The sequence below is a fragment of the Pelophylax lessonae genome (assembly GCF_965119305.1).
Source record: "Pelophylax lessonae genome assembly, chromosome: 4".
NCBI lineage: Eukaryota > Metazoa > Chordata > Amphibia > Anura > Ranidae > Pelophylax > Pelophylax lessonae.
This window is the reverse complement of record NC_138771.1, coordinates 19,456,239-19,475,207: the sequence shown is the minus strand read 5'-3', so window position 1 is coordinate 19,475,207 and position 18,969 is coordinate 19,456,239. Positions and strand designations below refer to the sequence as shown.

Below are 18,969 nucleotides of genomic sequence, written 5' to 3'. Positions count from 1 at the left end.
TTGGCTGTGGCTACTAGTGTAAGAACAGAGATCAACGGTCCTACATAGTAGAACCGTTTGATCACCATTCTTACACAGGGAAGAATGACAGGCGGCTGTGTTTATATTAGCCGCCTGCCTTTCTTCCGGCGCTCACTGCCTAGAGCCTCACAGGCAAAGCGACGTAGCCCTACGTCGCTTTGCCTGTGAGGGGCTGACCGCCGCAGTAAATAGTCGTGCGGCAGTCGGCAAGCAGTTAAATAATGTAGGGAATTTTCTTTTGGAGTTACCAATCATTTGATTAAGTTATGAGACATATTTAATTTTCATTTATATTAAGGAAATATAATCTTCTATTGTACCCTAACGTGTTATTTTCCTGTTCCACTTTTGAACTTGTCTTCAAATTTGATAAAAATTTTAATAAACGAATTTGACAAGAGAAAAAAAAAAAAAATTCACTAAACTTTAATAAATATTTTGATAGCTATCTTTTTTTTTACAGTGACTTCATTCAGTTGCAGTGATTGATACATTTGTTTTTCCTTCACAAGATGCTCATGATGGATGACTAATAACGCCAGGTTAGGATATATATATATATATATATATATATATATATATATATATATATTATACATATATACAATTTCAAGGTGGGACACCTCTGCTGTGTAGATCTTTTTGCACAAAGATTACATCTATTGTAGCACTCCCTTCTTACCACAAAGTATCCATCAAATATTAGAAGATGCAATCAAATTGTTGTTCCAAATATCCTTTACTTCTGATCTTCATGCATTAATAAGTAAACATACATTAACAAAGCGACTGCACAGTTTCGGACATTCATATGTCCTTCATTCTACATGCAGCTTAATGAAAGACATATGAATGTCCGAAACTGTGCAGTCGCTTGTTAATGTATGTTTATTTATTAATGCATGAAGATCAGAAGTAAAGGATATTTGGAACAACAATTTGATTGCATTTTCTATTATTTGTATATATATTTATATATATATATATATATATATATATACAGTATCTCACAAAAGTGAGTACACCCCTCACTGGAGGTGAGTACACCCCACTCAGAACAGGTGAGGCCTATTCTGAGTGGAACCTGTCCTGTTAAACCGCTGTATGGTCTTGGCCACCATGCTGCAGCTCAGTTTCAGGGTCTTGGCAATCCTCTTATAGCCTAGGCCAGTGATGGCAAACCTTGGCACCCCAGATGTTTTGGAACTACATTTCCCATGATGCTCATCTACACTGCAGAGTGCATGAGCATCATGGGAAATGTAGTTCCAAAACATCTGGGATGCCAAGGTTCGCCACCACTGGCCTAGGCCATCTTTATGTAGAGCAACAATTCTTTTTTTTCAGATCCTCAGAGAGTTCTTTGCCATGAGGTGCCATGTTGAACTTCCAATGATCAGTATGAGAGAGTGAGAGCGATAACACCAAATTTAACACACCTGCTCCCCATTTACACCTGAGACCTTGTAACACTAACGAGTCACATGACACCGGGGAGGGAAAATGGCTAATTGGGCCCAAATTGGACATTGTCACTTAGGGGTGTACTCACTTTTGTTGCCAGCGGTTTAGACATTAATGGCTGTGTGTTGAGTTATTTTGAGGGGACAGCAAATTTACACTGTTATACAAGCTGTACACTCACTACTTTACATTGTAGCAAAGTGTCATTGTCAGTGTTGCCACATGAAAAGACAATGAAATATTTACAAAAATGTGAGGGGTGTACTCATTTTTGTGAGATACTGTATATATAATACATATATATATATATAATATATATATATATATATATATATATATATATATTACATTGCATGAATGATAATTAATCATTTTAAAATAGTATGTGTACATTTCCCCCATGCCACATGCTGATTGCCATATGGTTGTATATTTCCCTATAATCACAAGATGCTGCCTGTATCTATTTCATTACGACTCGTCATCGTGTTTTTTTTTTTTTGCACCTACACTAGGTGAAAAATGTGCACTGAATTTATTTTTACGTCTGCAGAAATCCACTTTGTCATTTTAGGTCAATGTCATACTAAGAATGATGGTCAAAGAAGAGAAAGGTAATAGCAGTTCCTGCACACACCAGGAGGGGGCAGTACACTACTCTGAAGGCTGCCTTCCAAATCGGAATCCAAGTTGGAATAATAGATTGCTCCCCCCCTGCTCCCTTGTTGAGTTCCCATTGAAAAGTCTAAGGACAGGTCGAGGGGTGCTCAGTGTTGCCGCATTAGAAGAGAACTCCCGATTTACAATTCCGCCTTATCCTAGAAGGTTATATATCAGAGCTATATATTTTTTTATTTTTTTTGTTGTCGTTAGATCTGTATAGAAGTATTTGCTTTACGCCTACATAGATTAGTAAAGCAGAATTCTTGCTTAAACGTAAAACTTTTATTTATTTTTTTTTTTAACTATAACTTCTAATTTAACCACTTCAGCCCCAGAAGATTTAACTCCCCTAATGACCAGGGCATTTTTTTGCATTACCTTAACTGACAATTGCGCGGTCGTGCGACTCTCTACCCAAACAAAAATGTTGTCCTTTTTTACCCTTAAATACCGTAGTTCTTTTTTTTTTTTTTATGGTATTTGATCAGCTTTGCGTTTTTAAATTTTTTTTGCGGTAGAAAAAAAAGAAAAGCGACAATTTAAAAAAATAAAATAAAACAATATTTTTTACTTTCTGCTACAAAACATATCCAATAAAAAAAAAAATGTAAAAAAAATATAATTTCTTCATCAAATTAGGCCAATATGTGTTCTACATATTTTTGGTAAAAAAAAGTCCCAAAAAGCGTATATTGATTGATTTGCGTAAAAGGTAAAGTGTCTAGAAATTATGGGATATTTTTATGGAATTTTTTTTTTTTTTACAACTAATGGCGGCAATCAGCGACTTATAGCGGGACTGCAACATTGCGGCAGAATAACGGACACTAAGCCTGGGTTCACATAGCTGTGCTGCGATGTGAATTTGATGCAGGCTTTTTTCCAAGGTGAGGTGCGAAATGCGCAAAGCGTAAATTGGTTTGCGCAAAGGTTATAGTGTCTACAAATAATGGGATATATTTATTGAATTTTTATTTGCTTTATTTATTTTTTTTACTAGTAATGGAAGTGATCAGTGACTTATAGCGGGACTGTGACATTGCGGCGGAATAAATTGGACACTAAGCCTGGGTGCGCACTGCTGTGCTGCGATGTGAATTTAATGCGGGTTTATTCCAAGGTGAGGCGCGAAAAGCGTAAAGCGTATATTGATTGGTTTGCGCAAAAGTTATAGTGTCTACAAATTATAGGATATTTTATGGAATTTTAATTTATTTATTTATTTTTTTACTAGTAATGGCGGTTATCAGCGACCTATAGCGGGACTGTGACATTGCGGCGGACACATTGCCTGGGTTCACACTGCAGTGCTGGGATGTGAGTTTGATGCAGGCTTTTGTCCAAGGTGAGGTGCGAATTTACGCTGTGATTTGCGCTGTAGCGGTGTGAAGAAATTTGCATTGCACCATAGAAGCTCGCATTGCACCCGCACCAAAGAAGCACAGGAGTCTTTTTTTTTCCACCGCATCAAACTCGCAAAGCTTTTGTGTGAACCAAACACATAGAAATCCATTCTATTCAATTGACAAGCGAATCTTGGTCTCCCTAACCGCATCTAAACTGCTCAAGATTCGCAGCAGTGTGAACCAATAATACTAAGTGACGCTTCTGACACTTTTTTTGGGGAACCAGTGACACCAATACAGTGATCACTTCTAAATAATATGCACTGTCACTGTAATAATGACAGGGAAGGGGTTAACATCAGGGGCAATCAAAGGTTTAAATGTGTCCCTAGGGAGTGCTTTCTAACTGTGGGGGAGTTGCTTGTACTGTAAGAAGACAGAGATCCGTGTTTCTGCTTAGCAAACACACAATATCTCTGTCTTGTCCTGACAAAGAATGGCGATTTGCCTTGTTTACACAGGCAGACCACCATTCTGTCTGCCGTGGGAACGATCGGCGGGTCCCAGCGGACATCAGGTCCCCCCAGACCCGCTGATTGGCTCCCGCGATGTCCAATCACAGTGGGAGCTGGTCGCCGGTGGCGCGCTTGCGCACCCCAGACAAGAAACAGTGAAATCACGCGCACATTGGCTGTCCCGCCGCAGTAAATGTACGTGGGGAGGTCCAGAAGCGGTTAAAACAAGAAAAACAGGACAGAGTGGTCTACAAACAATAAACCGCTTATCCTACCTCTGCTCCAAATAAGGATATTAAAGTATATATATATATATATAGTGGGTACGAAAAGTATTCAGACCCCCTTAAATTTTTCACTCTTTGTTATATTGCAGCCATTTAAGTTCATTCTTCTTCCTCATGAATGTACACATAGCACCCCATACTGACAGAAAAACACAGAATTGTTGACATTGTTGCAGATTTATTAAAAAAGAAAAACTGAAATATCACATGGTCCTAAGTATTCAGACCCTTTGCTGTGACACTCATATATTTAACTCAGGTGCTTTCCATTTCTTCTGATCATCCTTGAGATGGTTCTACACCTTCATTTGAGTCCAGCTGTGTTTGATTATACTGATTGGACTTGATTAGGAAAGCCACACACCTGTCTATATAAGACCTTCCAGATCACAATGCATGTCAGAGCAAATGAGAATCATGAGGTCAAAGGAACTGCCTGAAGAGCTCAGAGACAGAATTGTGGCAAGGCACAGATCTGGCCAAGGTTACAAAAAGATTTCTGCTGCACTTAAGGTTCCTAAGAGCACAGTGGCCTCCATAATCCTCAAATGGAAGACGTTTGGGACGACCAGAACCCTTCCTAGAGCTGGCCGTCCGGTCAAACTGAGCTATCGGGGGAGAAGAGCCTTGGTGAGAGAGGTAAAGAAGAACCCAAAGATCACTGTGGCTGAGCTCCAGAGATGCAGTCAGGAGATGGGAGAAAGTTGTAGAAAGTCAACCATCACTGCAGCCCTCCACCAGTCGGGGCTTTATGGCAGAGTGGCCCGACGGAAGCCTCTCCTCAGTGTAAGACACATGAAAGCCCGCATGGAGTTTGCTAAAAAACACCTGAAGGACTCCAAGATGGTGAGAAATAAGATTCTCTGGTCTGATGAGACCAAAATAGAACTTTTTGGCCTTAATTCTAAGCAGTATGTGTGGAGAAAACCAGGCACCGCTCATCACCTGTCCAATACAGTCCCAACAGTGAAGCATGGTGGTGGCAGCATCATGCTGTGGGGGTGTTTTTCAGCTGCAGGGACAGGACGACTGGTTGCAATCGAGAGAAAGATGAATGCGGCCAAGTACAGGGATATCCTGGACAAAAACCTTCTCCAGAGTGCTCTGGACCTCAGACTGGGCCGAAGGTTTACCTTCCAACAAGACAATGACCCTAAGCACACAGCTAAAATAACGAAGGAGTGGCTTCACAACAACTCCGTGACTGTTCTTGAATGGCCCAGCCAGAGCCCTGACTTAAACCCAATTGAGCATCTCTGGAGAGACCTAAAAACGCAGTCCACCAACGTTTACCATCCAACCTGACAGAACTGGAGAGGATCTGCAAGGAGGAATGGCAGAGGATCCCCAAATCCAGGTGTGAAAGACTTGTTGCATCTTTCCCAAAAAGACTCGGGGTATGGGGAGCTATGTGTACATTCATGAGGAAGAAGAATGAACTTAAATGATTTTAGCAAATGGCTGCAATATAACAAAGAGTGAAAAATTTAAGGGGGTCTGAATACTTTCCGTACCCACTGTATATATATAATGGCCCTATATACATTTAAAATCTTAAAAAGGTTTTCAACACTTATAACTTTTACCTATAGGTAAGCCTATAATATGGCTTACCTATAGGTACCATAAATATCCCCTAAACTTGCACCATTTAGGAGATATTTACATTTCATGCAGCCGATGACGTCATCGGCGCATGTGCTCTGAAGAAATGGCCGCCCGTTCCGTTTCTTCACAGCCCTGTGCCATGACCGGCGGCTCCCGCACGCACGCGCAGGAGTGACGTCATGCGCCTCTGGCCAGTAATACAGCAGACCTGGAAGGAAAATGGGGAAGATGGATGCAGCCAACCGGCAGGGAAAACGCAGGCTTCGTTTGCAGGTAAGTGTCAGACTTCTGGGAAAATCTGGGAAAATCAATGAGCCAATCACACAAGCAGGAAAGGAAATTTCTGGGGGAGTTCTGTATACCGTCTGTATTTTTGTTTTTGTATGTGATTTTTAATATTATTCATTTGCAATTATAGATGCACCGAACATTTGGCGGCCGAAACATATAGGCTGAAAATTTAGTTTTCAACATTTTGCCAATAAAGAAAAAAGGCTGTTAATGGCGCTGAAAATGCATGCAATTTGGGCGTGATTTTTCTGAGATTTTGCCGCAATTTTATTATGCTATGGTGTGTTTTTCATAGGTCATGTGACTCAAAAATCACATCAAGGTATTGTGTACCCACGACTCTTGAAAGAATGTGACCCTCGACCAATGTTGGACAGATCATTCCTACATATATGGTGGGAATGCCCGTCAATTCGGCCTTATTGGACGATGGTCCGTAAACATGTGTTGGACGGCCTTGAGATAGACCTCCCCAATTCTCCGGAATATTTTTTCCTCCATGTCCCTCACATACCCATTTCCCACTATAAGCGTAGTGCCCTCCTTCACCTTCTTAGCGCTGCTAGGCGTCTTATACCGATTCATTGGAAGAGCCCCCGCATCCCGAGTGAGGGGGGGGGGGGAGTGGCTTAGGAAAGTGGGTGAGATTTTGGAAGCCGAAGACTGGCTTGCCACTTGCAGAGACACCCGGATAAGATTTCACTCCACCTGGGAACGGTGGAAAAACCACACATTGGGCTTGACCCCTTTGTCCTCCAGCCTAGACTTAGCTCTGCTAGCTCTGGTGGACCCGACCTTCAAACCTCAGGTCCAGTTAGATCGGAATCCTACTGTCAACAACCTTTCTGATACAGAATCAAATTCGCCATGAACCAGGCGTGGGCATCAGGAATGAGGCCTCTTTTAGGTGATGTGAGCCACACTACTAAATATCCTACCGTTGTTTAAGGTTAGTTAGCACCTTGACATGATTACCCGAGTAAAATGTTTCTTGGTTATATGGGCTCTCCCCTCCGACCCCCACATGGGGCGGGAGTCAGGTCTACTGGGGCCGAATGCCCAAGATGGGGAGACCTCCTTTTCTTTTATCGCTCAGCTCGGTTGAGTTCTCAGCTTCTACCTCAGAGGTAAACGGCCGGATCCCCTTATTTTTTCCTTTTCTCCCATCTTTCTTTATGTCTCTTTCTATTGTTACCTCTAGGTAATTGTTTTAAATTATGTTATCTCACATTTCTTTACATTGTTCTATGACTATAGGTGATCCATTGAACGCAGTGGCGGCTGGTGCTCCATGGGCCGGGGGGGGGGCTTGGGGCGTCAGCCGGACCGCACCATACCGTGAACCATACCCCCCCTGGACCACACCAGGCCGCGAACCCTACCCCCCCCCCAGGACCACAGCAGGACAGGGGACAGGACAGAGGACAGGACCCCCCCCCCTCGCTTGCTCACCCTGCCTAGATATCTGCAGCAGCAGGCGCCAGCGGCTTCAGCCTCTTCCTCCTGTGTTCTGCGTCTCCTCCCTCCTACTCCATGCCCAATGACATGGCTTCTCCCCTTGTCAGCCAATCGGGAAACGAGTCTCAAGACCCGCTTCCTGATTGGCCAGGAGGAGGATCTGTGTAACAATAGCGAATTTTTATTGTCTCACAACTGGGTGGGTTCAGGGCACCCCAAGTCCACCCTTTTTTTAGCCTATTAGAGCCTCTGGCTATAATCACATGACTAAAAAAAAAGCCCCATTGGAATCCATGCATCCGGCGAACCTGCATGTAGATTAGGGGGCCGGACGCAAGGATAGGGGGGGTGGTGCCCCTGCGCCCCCAATGCACCGCAAATAAAAACAAAGAAAAGGGCGCACCAGCCTAGCGCATTATCCTCAGTGGGCTTTTAATGAAACAAGTTTTAAAATCAGCTACTCACAAACATGCAAAATATTCCAGCATATCAATTCCATAGAGCAACATCCTTGTTAAAGGTCCAATGTCTCGTGAAGACGAAGGGCTGACGCGTTTCGAGGCCGTGCCTCTTCCTCAGAGCCTGAAGGCCTTGGTTTAAATATAGTGGAAAAACCTCCAAAAGCCCCCATGCACCAGCCGCCACTGATTGAACGGATGACATGCTTGGGTAATTTCCCTCTGTTTGAGACTTGACAATGACTATGACTCTGGACTGTTTGTCATCAGTTATTTATTATATGTTTGTAAATGTTTAAACTAAAAAACAGAAATTATACAAACAAAAAAAAACGCATCAAAAATGTAACACGAGGGTGTGTTATAGAGACGTTCTTGCTCCATTTTCAATGCATTTCAACAGGGAGGTGAGTTTTTTTTTTTAACTGACCAAAAATGCAGCAAGCAGGATTTTTACCCCCACAAGGGAAGCGCAACGGACCAGTGTGAAGACATGCATAGAATTTAAAGAGATACCTTTTCCTTGAGCTTTACTTTCGCTAAAGGTGCCGATAATGGCCGACAATAAATTCATATTCACTTAAATTTATTAAATAAATTAAAAAGTAAAAAATAATACAATTATATATAAAAACATCTATTTTTTTTAACCACCTCCTTCCAAAAAATCTACTTTTTTTTGCTACAAAATTACTTAGAACCCCCCCCAAACATTATATAATTTTTTTTCTATAGCGGAGACCCTATAGAATAAAATGGTATGTGTTGCAATTTTTTATGCCACACGGCATTTGCGCAGCTGTTTTTCAAACGTAATTTTGTGGGGAAAAAAAACATATTCATGAATAAAGGAAAAAACAATAAAGTTAGCCCATTTGTTTTGTATAATGTGAAAGTCGAATAAATAGATACCTAACATCACACTTTAAAATTGCGTCTGCCCATGGAATAGCGGCAAACTTTGGTGCTTAAAGAGGAAGTAAACCCTCCTCTGGCACTTTTACCTATAGGTAAGCCTATGATAAGGCTTACCTATAGGTACTGTAAATATCTCCTAAACATGTACCGTTTAGGAGATATTTACCTTACATGCAGCCAGTGACGTCACTGGCGCATGCGCTCTGAAGGAACGGCCGCTGGTGCCGTTCCTTTAGAGGCCCGTGCCCTGACCCTCGGCTCCCGCGCGCGTGCCAATCAGATGGCCGGATGCCGGGATCCCAGAAGACGGGCGACTTGACATGTCACCCATCATCAAGATAAGCGGGCGGCACGGCGGGGGCTCGTTCTAAGGTAAGTATTTCATAATGAGCTAGTATGCAATGCATACTAGCTCATTATGTGTTTCTCTTGCAGGTTGAAAAAAAAAAAAATGCGGGGTTTACAACCTCTTTACAATTCTCCATGGGCAACGCTTTAAGCGTCTTTACAGGTTTCCAGTTTAGAGTTAGACAGGAGGTCTGGTGCTAAAATTATTGCTCTCACTCTGACGTTCGTGACGATACCTCACTTGTGTGGTGAGATCACCGTTTACATATGCGTGCGGGAGTAACTTATGCGTTCACATTAGTGCGTAAGCACAGTGGGACGGGGGGCTTTACATTTTTTTAAATTATTTTATTCAAAACTTTTTTTTTTACATTTTTGTTTTGTACAAACTTTATTGCTATCACAAGGGATGAAAAACATCCCTTGTGAAAGCATGGGCCGTGACAGGTCCTCTTTATGGAGAGATTTGGGGTCTAATAGACCCCAAATCTCTCCTCTGGCCTCGTCTGCAGCCGATCGGACCGAGATCGGTCTGATCGGCTGATTCTCTGGCCCCTGGTGGCCTAGTAAACAAAGGGGCCGAACCGGAAGTGACGAATACCGGGAGAGAGAAGGGAATAACGTCAGTTCCTCTCTCTCTCTGTACCAGGCAGCCATCACTGTGGACCGCATCGCTCCCGGCCTCCACAATGGGACTGCAGAGCCCAGAAGAGGAGGCGGCGGTGGGACTTCTGCTTTGTAGGGAATCGCTGGCTGAAACTAACAGTACCGGAATGATGCCTGTAGGTGCACCCACCATCCCGGTATAAACACTGAAACCCGAGGACGTACGGGCGCGTTCTTGGGTGGGAAGTGGTTAAAAACAGCTTTTCGGTTTTCGGCCAAGTACATCCTGCATTTTTGGTTTCGGCACCAAAATTTACATTCGTTGCACCTCTAATTACAATATGACTTAAGTCGCAATTGTATGTGCTATATTATTAATATTATTTTTTTTTATTTGCTAATTTTTTTTCCCTATGAAAGTGGAGTTATCGTGTAAATCAGAATGCCCCGCCCCCTTACATTAGAGTTCTCCTTATAACAAAGTCCTCAGCATTAAAGCAGGATCCATCTATCCCATCTATCAGAGTCCCCCTGTACATCCTTTTCATCAGCGTCCCCCCCCCTTTACATCAGGTTTCTCTCCAGAGTCCCCCCTTTAGATCAGAGTCCTCATCAGAATCCTCCCTTTACATCCGAGTCCCTATCAGATACAGAGCTCCTCTTGCATTAGGGTCACCATCAGAATCCCCTATTACCTTGTAGCAGCAGGGCCAGAGCCAGAGGTTGGGAGTGTGACTGTAGCAGCAGGCAAAGGAGGAGCAGGTCTGGGCGGAAGTTCCATCCTCCTCTGAATGCTGGGACAAGCCCTTGATTGGTTGCTAGGACAGTGGTGGTCCTAGCAACCAATGATAGAGAAGATGACAGCACAGAAGGGGGGGATCCTGCACTGGAGACTAGGGAAGATGGGGGGAAGGACATCAGAGTTCTGCTGACCTGAAGTGGGACCTATGTGAGAGCACAGTGGGCCCACATTAAGGATACGTCACTATTTGCGGGGCAGAGAAAATCTTACAGCGGGCCACACTTGGCCCCCAGGCCGTAGTTTGGAGACCCCTGGTCTATAGGAGTAACTCAATGGTAGGTGAAGTCGGAGAAGGTCAACATCTCCACTATCTTACCAAAAGTATTGGGACGCCTGCCTTTACACGCACATGAACTTTAATGGCATCCCAGTCTTAGTCCGTAGGGTTCAATATTGAGTTGGCCTTCCCTTTGCAGCTATAACAGCTTCAACTCTTCTGGGAAGGCCGTCCACAAGGTTTAGGAGTGTGTCTATGGGAATGTTTGACCATTCTTCCAGAAGCATTTGTGAGGTCAGGCACTGATGTTGGACGGAAAGGCCTGGCTCGCAGTCTCCACTCTAATTCATCCCAAAGGTGTTCTATCAGGTTGAGGTCAGGACTCTGTGCAGGCCAGTCAAGTACCTCCACCCCAAACTCGCTCATCCATGTCTTTATGGACCTTGCTTTGTACACTGGACCAAATCAAGTGGTGGAGGGGGGATTATGGTGTGGGGTTGTTTTTCAGGGGTTGGGCTTGGCCCCTTAGTTCCAGTGAAGGGAACTCTTAAGGCGTCAGCATACCAAGACATTTTGGACAATTTCATGCTCCCAACTTTGTGGGAACAGTTTGGGGATGGTCCCTTCCGGTTCCAACATAACTGCGCACCAGTGCACAAAGCAAGGTCCATAAAGACATGGATGAGTGAGTTTGGGATGGAGGAACTTGACTGGCCTGCACAGAGTCCTGACCTCAAGCCGATAGAACACCTTTGGGATGAATTAGAGCAGAGACCGCGAGCCAGGCCTTCTTGTCCAACATCAGTGCCTGACCTCACAAATGCGCTTCTGGAAGAATGGTCAAACATTCCCATAGACGCACTGCTAAACCTTGTGGACAGCCTTCCCAGAAGAGTTGAAGCTGTTATAGCGGCAAAGGTTGGGCCAACTCAATATTGGACCCTATGGACTAAGACTGGGGTGCCATTAAAATTCATGTGTGTGTAAAGTCAGGCGTCCCAATACTTTTGACAATATAGTGTACATTACAGTCCAACATTCTGGTTACTAGTGTAGCTACCAATTGGATGAAGTCCAAAACCACAGTCTCTCTCTGAACTTTTATTTTGTTAAAGCAGATCTCTGTCCAAAAATAACAAGATATAAAGGAATAGCGCATTCAAATATTACATAATAAAACTAGCTATGCAATATTTCCAATAGTCAGCTTCAACCCAGAGATTGTCCCTGCAGCACTTTATTTCTGCCTCTAGATGTCCTCAGTAGTCTGGTGGCCAGCATCATTCAACCTGCAGTTGGACAGTGAAGTAGAAGCAGCACCAGGATGAGCTCATCTCTCTGCTCTTCCCTCCTATCAGCATGCTTCTTGTCACATGTTGGCTCCTTGTGCTGCTTCTTCCTCTCACTCTGCTGTACAGGGACTGCATGAGACTGATACCAGGTCAGTTACACTACTTGGATTCAAAAAATAAATAAAATAAAGATGTATTAATGATAACAGAGGTGTCTTTATACAGTATCTCACAAAAGTGAGTACCCCCCTCACATTTTTGTAAGTATTTTATTCCATCTTTTCATGTGACAACACTGAAGAAATGACAATTTGTTGCAATGTAAAGTAGTGAGTGTACAGCTTGTATAACAGTGTAAATTTGCTGTCCCCTCAAAATGACTCAACACACAGCCATTAATGTCTAAACTGCTGGCAACAAAAGTGAGTACACCCCTAAATAAAATGTCCATATTGGGCCCAAAGTGTCAATATTTTGTGTGGCCACCATTATTTTCTAGCACTGCCTTAACCCTCTTGGGCATGGAGTTCACCAGAGCTTCACAGGTTGCAACTGGAATCCTCTTCCACTCCTCCAATGACAACATTATGTAGCTGGTGGATGTTAGAGACCTTGCACTCCTCCACCTTCCGTTTGAGGATGCCCCACAGATGCTCAATAGGGTTTAGGTCTGGAGACATGCTTGGCCAGTCCATCACCTTTACCCTCAGCTTCTTTAGCAAGGCAGTGGTCATCTTGGAGGTGTGTTTTGGGTCGTTATCATGTTTGAATACCGCCCTGCAGCCCAGTCTCTGAAGGGAGGGGATCATGCTCTGCTTCAGTATGTCACAGTACATGTTGGCATTCATGGTTCCCTCAATGAACTGTAGCTCCCCAGTGCCCCCAGCACTCATGCAGCCCCAGACAATGAGATTCCCACCACCATGCTTTACTGTAGGCAAGACACACTTGTCTTTGTACTCCTCACCTGGGTGCCACCACACACGCTTGACACCATCTGAACCGAATAAGTTTATCTTGGTCTCATCAGACCACAGGACATGGTTCCAGTAATCCATGTCCTTAGTCTGCTTGTATTCAGCAAACTGTTTGCAGGCTTTCTTGGGCATCATCTTCAGAAGAGGCTTCCTTCTGGGACGACAGCCATGCAGACCAATTTGATGCAGCGTGCGGTGTATGGTCTGAGCATCAACAGGCTGACCCCCCACCCATTTAACCTCTGCAGCAATGCTGGCAGCCCTCATACCTCTATTTCCCAAAGACAACCTCTGGATATGACGCTGAGCACGTGCACTCAACATCTTTTGTTGACCATGGCGAGGTCTGTTCTGAGTGGAACCTGTCCTGTTAAACTGCTGTATGGTCTTGGCCACCGTGCTGCAGCTCGGTTTCAGGGTCTTGGCAATCTTCTTATAGCCTAGAACATCTTTATGTAGAGCAACAATTTTTTTCAGATCCTCAGAGAGTTCTTTGCCATGAGGTGCCATGTTGAACTTCCAGTGACCAGTTGGAGAGAGTGAGAGCGATAACAGCAAATTTAACACACCGGCTCCCCATTCACACCTGAGACCTTGTAACACTAACGAGCCACATGACACCGGGGAGGGAAAATGGCTAATTGGGCCCAATTTGGAAGTTTTCACTTGGGGTGTACTCACTTTTGTTGCCATTAATGGCTGTGTGTTGAGTTATTTTGAGGGGACAGCAAATTTACACTGTTATACAAGCTGTACACTCACTACTTTACATTGTAGCAAAGTGTAATTTCTTCAGTGTTGTCACATGAAAAGATAGAATAAAATATTTACAAAAATGTGAGGGGTGTACTCACTTTTGTAAAATACTGTATCTGTCTAGAGTTCAGCTTTATTGCTTTGTGTTTAATAATGTTGAGGAAAGGAGATGTAGACATGTGGTTATACTAGAGCAGGGATACTCAAACTACAGCCCTCCAGCTGTTGCCGAACTACACATCCCATGAGGCATTGTAAAACTCTGAAATTCACAGACATGACTAGGCATGATGGGAATTGTAGTTCCTGAACAACTGGAGGGCCATAGTTTGAAGACCCCTGTACTAGAGGCTGTGACCTGTAGGGGGATCTATCAGTCTGAGCACAGAGTAGTAAATCTGGGCAGGTTATTGGAAGGCAGCAGAGGTCTCAAGGCATCATGAATATATGAAACAGTTCTTACTCTGCGTACAGTACAGCCCCGTCCATCCAGGCGTACATTTACATTCCCCGTCGTAGGCGCTGCACTCGGCATCGTTGTGACAGTTACATGTGTGGATGCAGTCTGGACCCCAGAGACCGGGAGGACATTCTGCAGAAAATAAAAAAAGAACAAAAAACAAGAAAAAATAAATATTAGCCCATTACAACCACTGGTTTCCTAAAGTGGACCTGTCCTGGCAGGATTATGCTGAGGGCCATTACTGGCCACCTTCAGGAATACTAAATGGTGGCCTAACTTTGGCTTCAGTATTTTCTGAGTTACTGAAACAAAGTATGGAGGCAACAGATAAAAGACAGAGGTTCTCCTCAATGAAAACTGTGCCATGGGGGTACCTGTTCCAGTGAAAACTGTTCAAGTGGGAATTCCCAACTTTGAAGAGAATTCCTCTTACTTTGTATTGTGTGTCTGGTACCGGGAGTAAAGGGTAACCTCTCCAGCGGGAGAGATAACTACCAAGGATGAGCTAAAGTTCGTTTGGCCTGAGCCCGCGGGAACCTTTTTCATGAGAGCAGGCTTCCAGGTCAAAAGGCTGGGGCCGAGGAATTCCCCAACCCACACCACATGTAACAAAGGGGCTAGTGACATGATTGACCTAAAATGGCCATATTTGGACAATGTCAATGCTGGTCACATGTTAGACCTAATATGGCTATATTTGGACAATGTCAATACTGGTGACATGATTGACATAATATGGCTATATTTGGACAATGTCAATGTTGGTGACATGATTGACCCAATATGGCCATATTTGGACAATGCCATTGCTGGTGACATAATTGACCCAATGTGGCCATATTTGAACACTATCAATGTTGGTGACATGATTGACCCAATATTTCCATTCTTTGACAATGTCAATACTGGTGACATTATTAGTCTAATATGGCTATATTTGGACAATGTCAATGCTGGTGACATGATTGAACTAATATGCCCCTATTTGGACAATGTCAATGTTGGTGACATGATTGTGGCCATATTTGGACAATGTCAATGCTGGTCCCATTATTACTCTAATATGGCTATATTTGGACAATGTCAATGCTGCTGACATGATTGACCCAATATGGCCATATTTGGACAATGTCATTGCTGGTGACATAATTGACCCAATGTAGCCATATTTGAACAATGTCAATGTTGGTGACATGATTGACCCAATATTTCCATTCTTTGACAATGTCAATACTCGTGACATTATTAGTCTAATATGGCTATATTTGGACAATGTCAATGCTGATGACATGATTGACCCAATATGGCCACATTTGGACAATGTCAATGCTGGTGACATGATAGACCTAATATAGCCATATTTGGACAATGTCAATGCTGGTGACATGATTAACACAATATGCCCCTATTTGGACAATGTCAATGTTGGTGACATGATTGACCCAATATGGCCATATTTGGACAATGCCAATGCTGGTGACATTATTGACCCAATGTGGCCATATTTGAACAATGTCAATGTTGGTGACATGATTGACCCAATATTGCCATATTTGGACAATGTCAATACTGGCGATATTATTAACCCAATGTGGCCATATTTGAAAAATATCAATGTTGGTGACATGATTGACCAAATATTGCCATATTTGGACAATGTCAATACTCGTGACATTATTAGTCTGATATGGCTATATTTGGACAATGTCAATGCCGATGACATGATTGAGCTAATATGGCCAGATTTGGGCAATGTCAATGCTGGTGACATGATTGACCCAATACGGCCATATTTGGGCAATGTCAATGCTGGTGACATGATTGGCCTAATATGGCATATTTGGACAATGTCAATGCTTGTGACATTATTGATGCAATATGGCCATATTTGGGCAATGCCAATGCTTGTGACATTATTGATGCAATATGGCCATATTTGGGCAATGCCAATGCTTGTGACATTATTGATGCAATATGGCCATATTTGGACAATGTCAATGCTTTGAACATTTTTGACCTGATGTGGCCCCATGGACAAAATTGGTCAATGAAATTGCCCATATATAGCCATGAGGCCATGTCATGATGTCACCAGCATCCTTGCCCCTTTGTTGCGTACAGGTGTGAATTCCACGGCCGCAGTTGATTGGACTGGCGACCTCCAATCATGTGTTTGGCCCAAACTTAGCTCATCCTTAAAAACTAGTACCTTGTATCTGCTTTATGAAGTCATTGTGTTTAACAACTGACTGTAGTTAGCAATACATGGACAGGTTCATGTGATCTCTTCTACACTTTTGTTTAGACCATTCTTGATACTTCGGTGTAAGAACATAAACTGCTTCTCTAACATGGGGCATATTCATTATTATATGGCACCATATGAGGGTGTTTACCGTCAGAGCAGTCGCTGCCAATCCAGCCAGGGTAGCACTGACACGAGCCGTCAATGGGGTTACAGGTGGAGTTGTTGCTGCATGTACAGAATTCTAAACAACTTCTTCCATACCTCCCGCTTGGGCACACTGCAGTATAAAGAAGAAAGTTCACACTTAGGTATCAAAGGCAACTTTTGAACTGGTAAATTGCCTTGCAAGCCCCCAGTAGAGAAGATAATGGACTATCTTGGCACCCAAATATTTAACAATTTACATATAAAAAAAATGTATTTATACAAAAATATTAAATATTAAAAAATGAAAGGAACACTTTGAAAACACATCAGATCTGAACTGGGGAAAATATCATGCTGGATATCTATACTGGTATGGACTGGGTAATGTGTTAGGATCTATACTGGTATGGACTGGGTAATGTGTTAGGATCTATACTGGTATGGACTGGGTAATGTGTTAGGATCTATACTGGTATGGACTGGGTAATGTGTTAGGGATCTACAGTATACTGATATGGACTAAGTAATGTGTTAGGATCTATACTGGTATGGACTGGGTAATGTGTTAGGATCTATACTGGTATGGACTGGGTAATGTGTTAGGATCTATACTGGTATGGACTGGGTAATGTGTTAGGATATATACTGGTATGGACTAGGTAATGTGTTAGGATATATACTGGTATGGACTGGGTAATGTGTTAGGATCTATACGGATATGGACTGGGTAATGTGTTAGGATCTATACTGGTATGGACTGGGTAATATGTTAGGAACTATACTGGTATGGACTGGGTAATGTGTTAGGAAGGAAAGGATGTCACATAGTTTAATGGAAATGAAAATTATCACCCTACATTGGGCTGAATTCAAAGACACCCCGAAAATCAAAGTGAAAAAATGATGCAGCAGGCTAGTCCATTTCGCTGAAATTTCATTGCAGCAACTCAAAATGGTCCTCAATAGTTTGTATGACCCCCACGTGCTTGTATGCATGCCTGACAACGTCGGGGCATTCTCCTAATGAGATGACGGATAGTGTCCTGGGGTATTTCCTCCCAGATCTGGACCAGGGCATCACTGAGCTCCTGAACAGACTGAGGTGCAACCTGGCGGTGTCGAATGGACAGAAACATAATGTACCAGAGGTGTTCTATTGGATTTAGGTCAGGCGAGCATGGGGGTCATTCATTAGTATCAATTCCTTCTTCCTCCAGGAACTGGTTGCATACTCTCGCCACATGAGGCCAAGCATCGTGGTGCACTAGGAGGAACCCAGCACCCACTGCACCAGCGTAGGGTCTGACAATGACCAAGGATTTCCTCCCGATACCTAATGGCAGTCAGGGTGCCATTGTCTAGCCCATGGGTGTCCAACCTTTTGGCTTCTCTGGGCCACATTGAGTGTAGAGAAATTTTCTCGGGCCGCATATAAAATATATACTATAGTTAAGGTATATAAGTAATAAAATGCCGCCGCGCCCTTCCCGCGCAGCTGCACCCCCCGCACTAATTTAACACAACTAGAGGATGATCAAATGAAATGGAATCAGTATACAAAGGTTTACTTCTTCTGAGAGATATTAAAGGAACACTCTACCCCTGTACCCCTGAAGAAGTGGATCACACCGCAAAACATGTAGGGTAGTGGGCAGTTGTATATCCCCCAGGAAGCACTTTGGAATTCACCAGATTACTCTGGCCCTTTGGTACTTCCCTGTGGTTCAAAATACAACTTTAATATATGAGGTTTACAACTCTGCTTGATCTGTTTTTTATATTGGATGTCTAATTGTCCTCATTGTTTTTTGCATATATAATTTGTCCTCCTGTCTCTTTTTCTTTTGGTAATGACGTTTAATAAAATAAATGTTTTTATATTAAATATATCATACTAGTGTCATACTATCACTATTGGTCATTGACGGTACCTTGAAAATCCCGACTTTTGCCCCATACCTCCTCAGTTTGTTTCCTTCAAATAATATTGGGATGTGGTACCTTTATTTCAAGATTGTTTTCTTAAAGTCAGCCAATTTAGATTTGAAGAAGTGGTCATGGTGGTAGGAGTAGGAAACACTACG

At 43.1% G+C, this 18,969-nt stretch overlaps 1 protein-coding gene across 1 annotated transcript in view; it reads right to left on the bottom strand.

Annotated features, from left to right (window-relative positions):
- MEGF11 (multiple EGF like domains 11) overlaps positions 1-18,969 on the bottom strand; it is a 1,080,387-nt gene that overhangs the window by 167,230 nt on the left and 894,188 nt on the right. Inside the window, exons 16-17 of the mRNA XM_082255259.1 lie at positions 16,887-17,015; positions 14,491-14,619 (exon numbers count right to left, since the gene is read on the bottom strand). Of these exons, the coding sequence (XP_082111385.1) occupies positions 14,491-14,619; positions 16,887-17,015 (258 nt within the window). The remainder of the gene's footprint in view (positions 1-14,490; positions 14,620-16,886; positions 17,016-18,969) is intronic.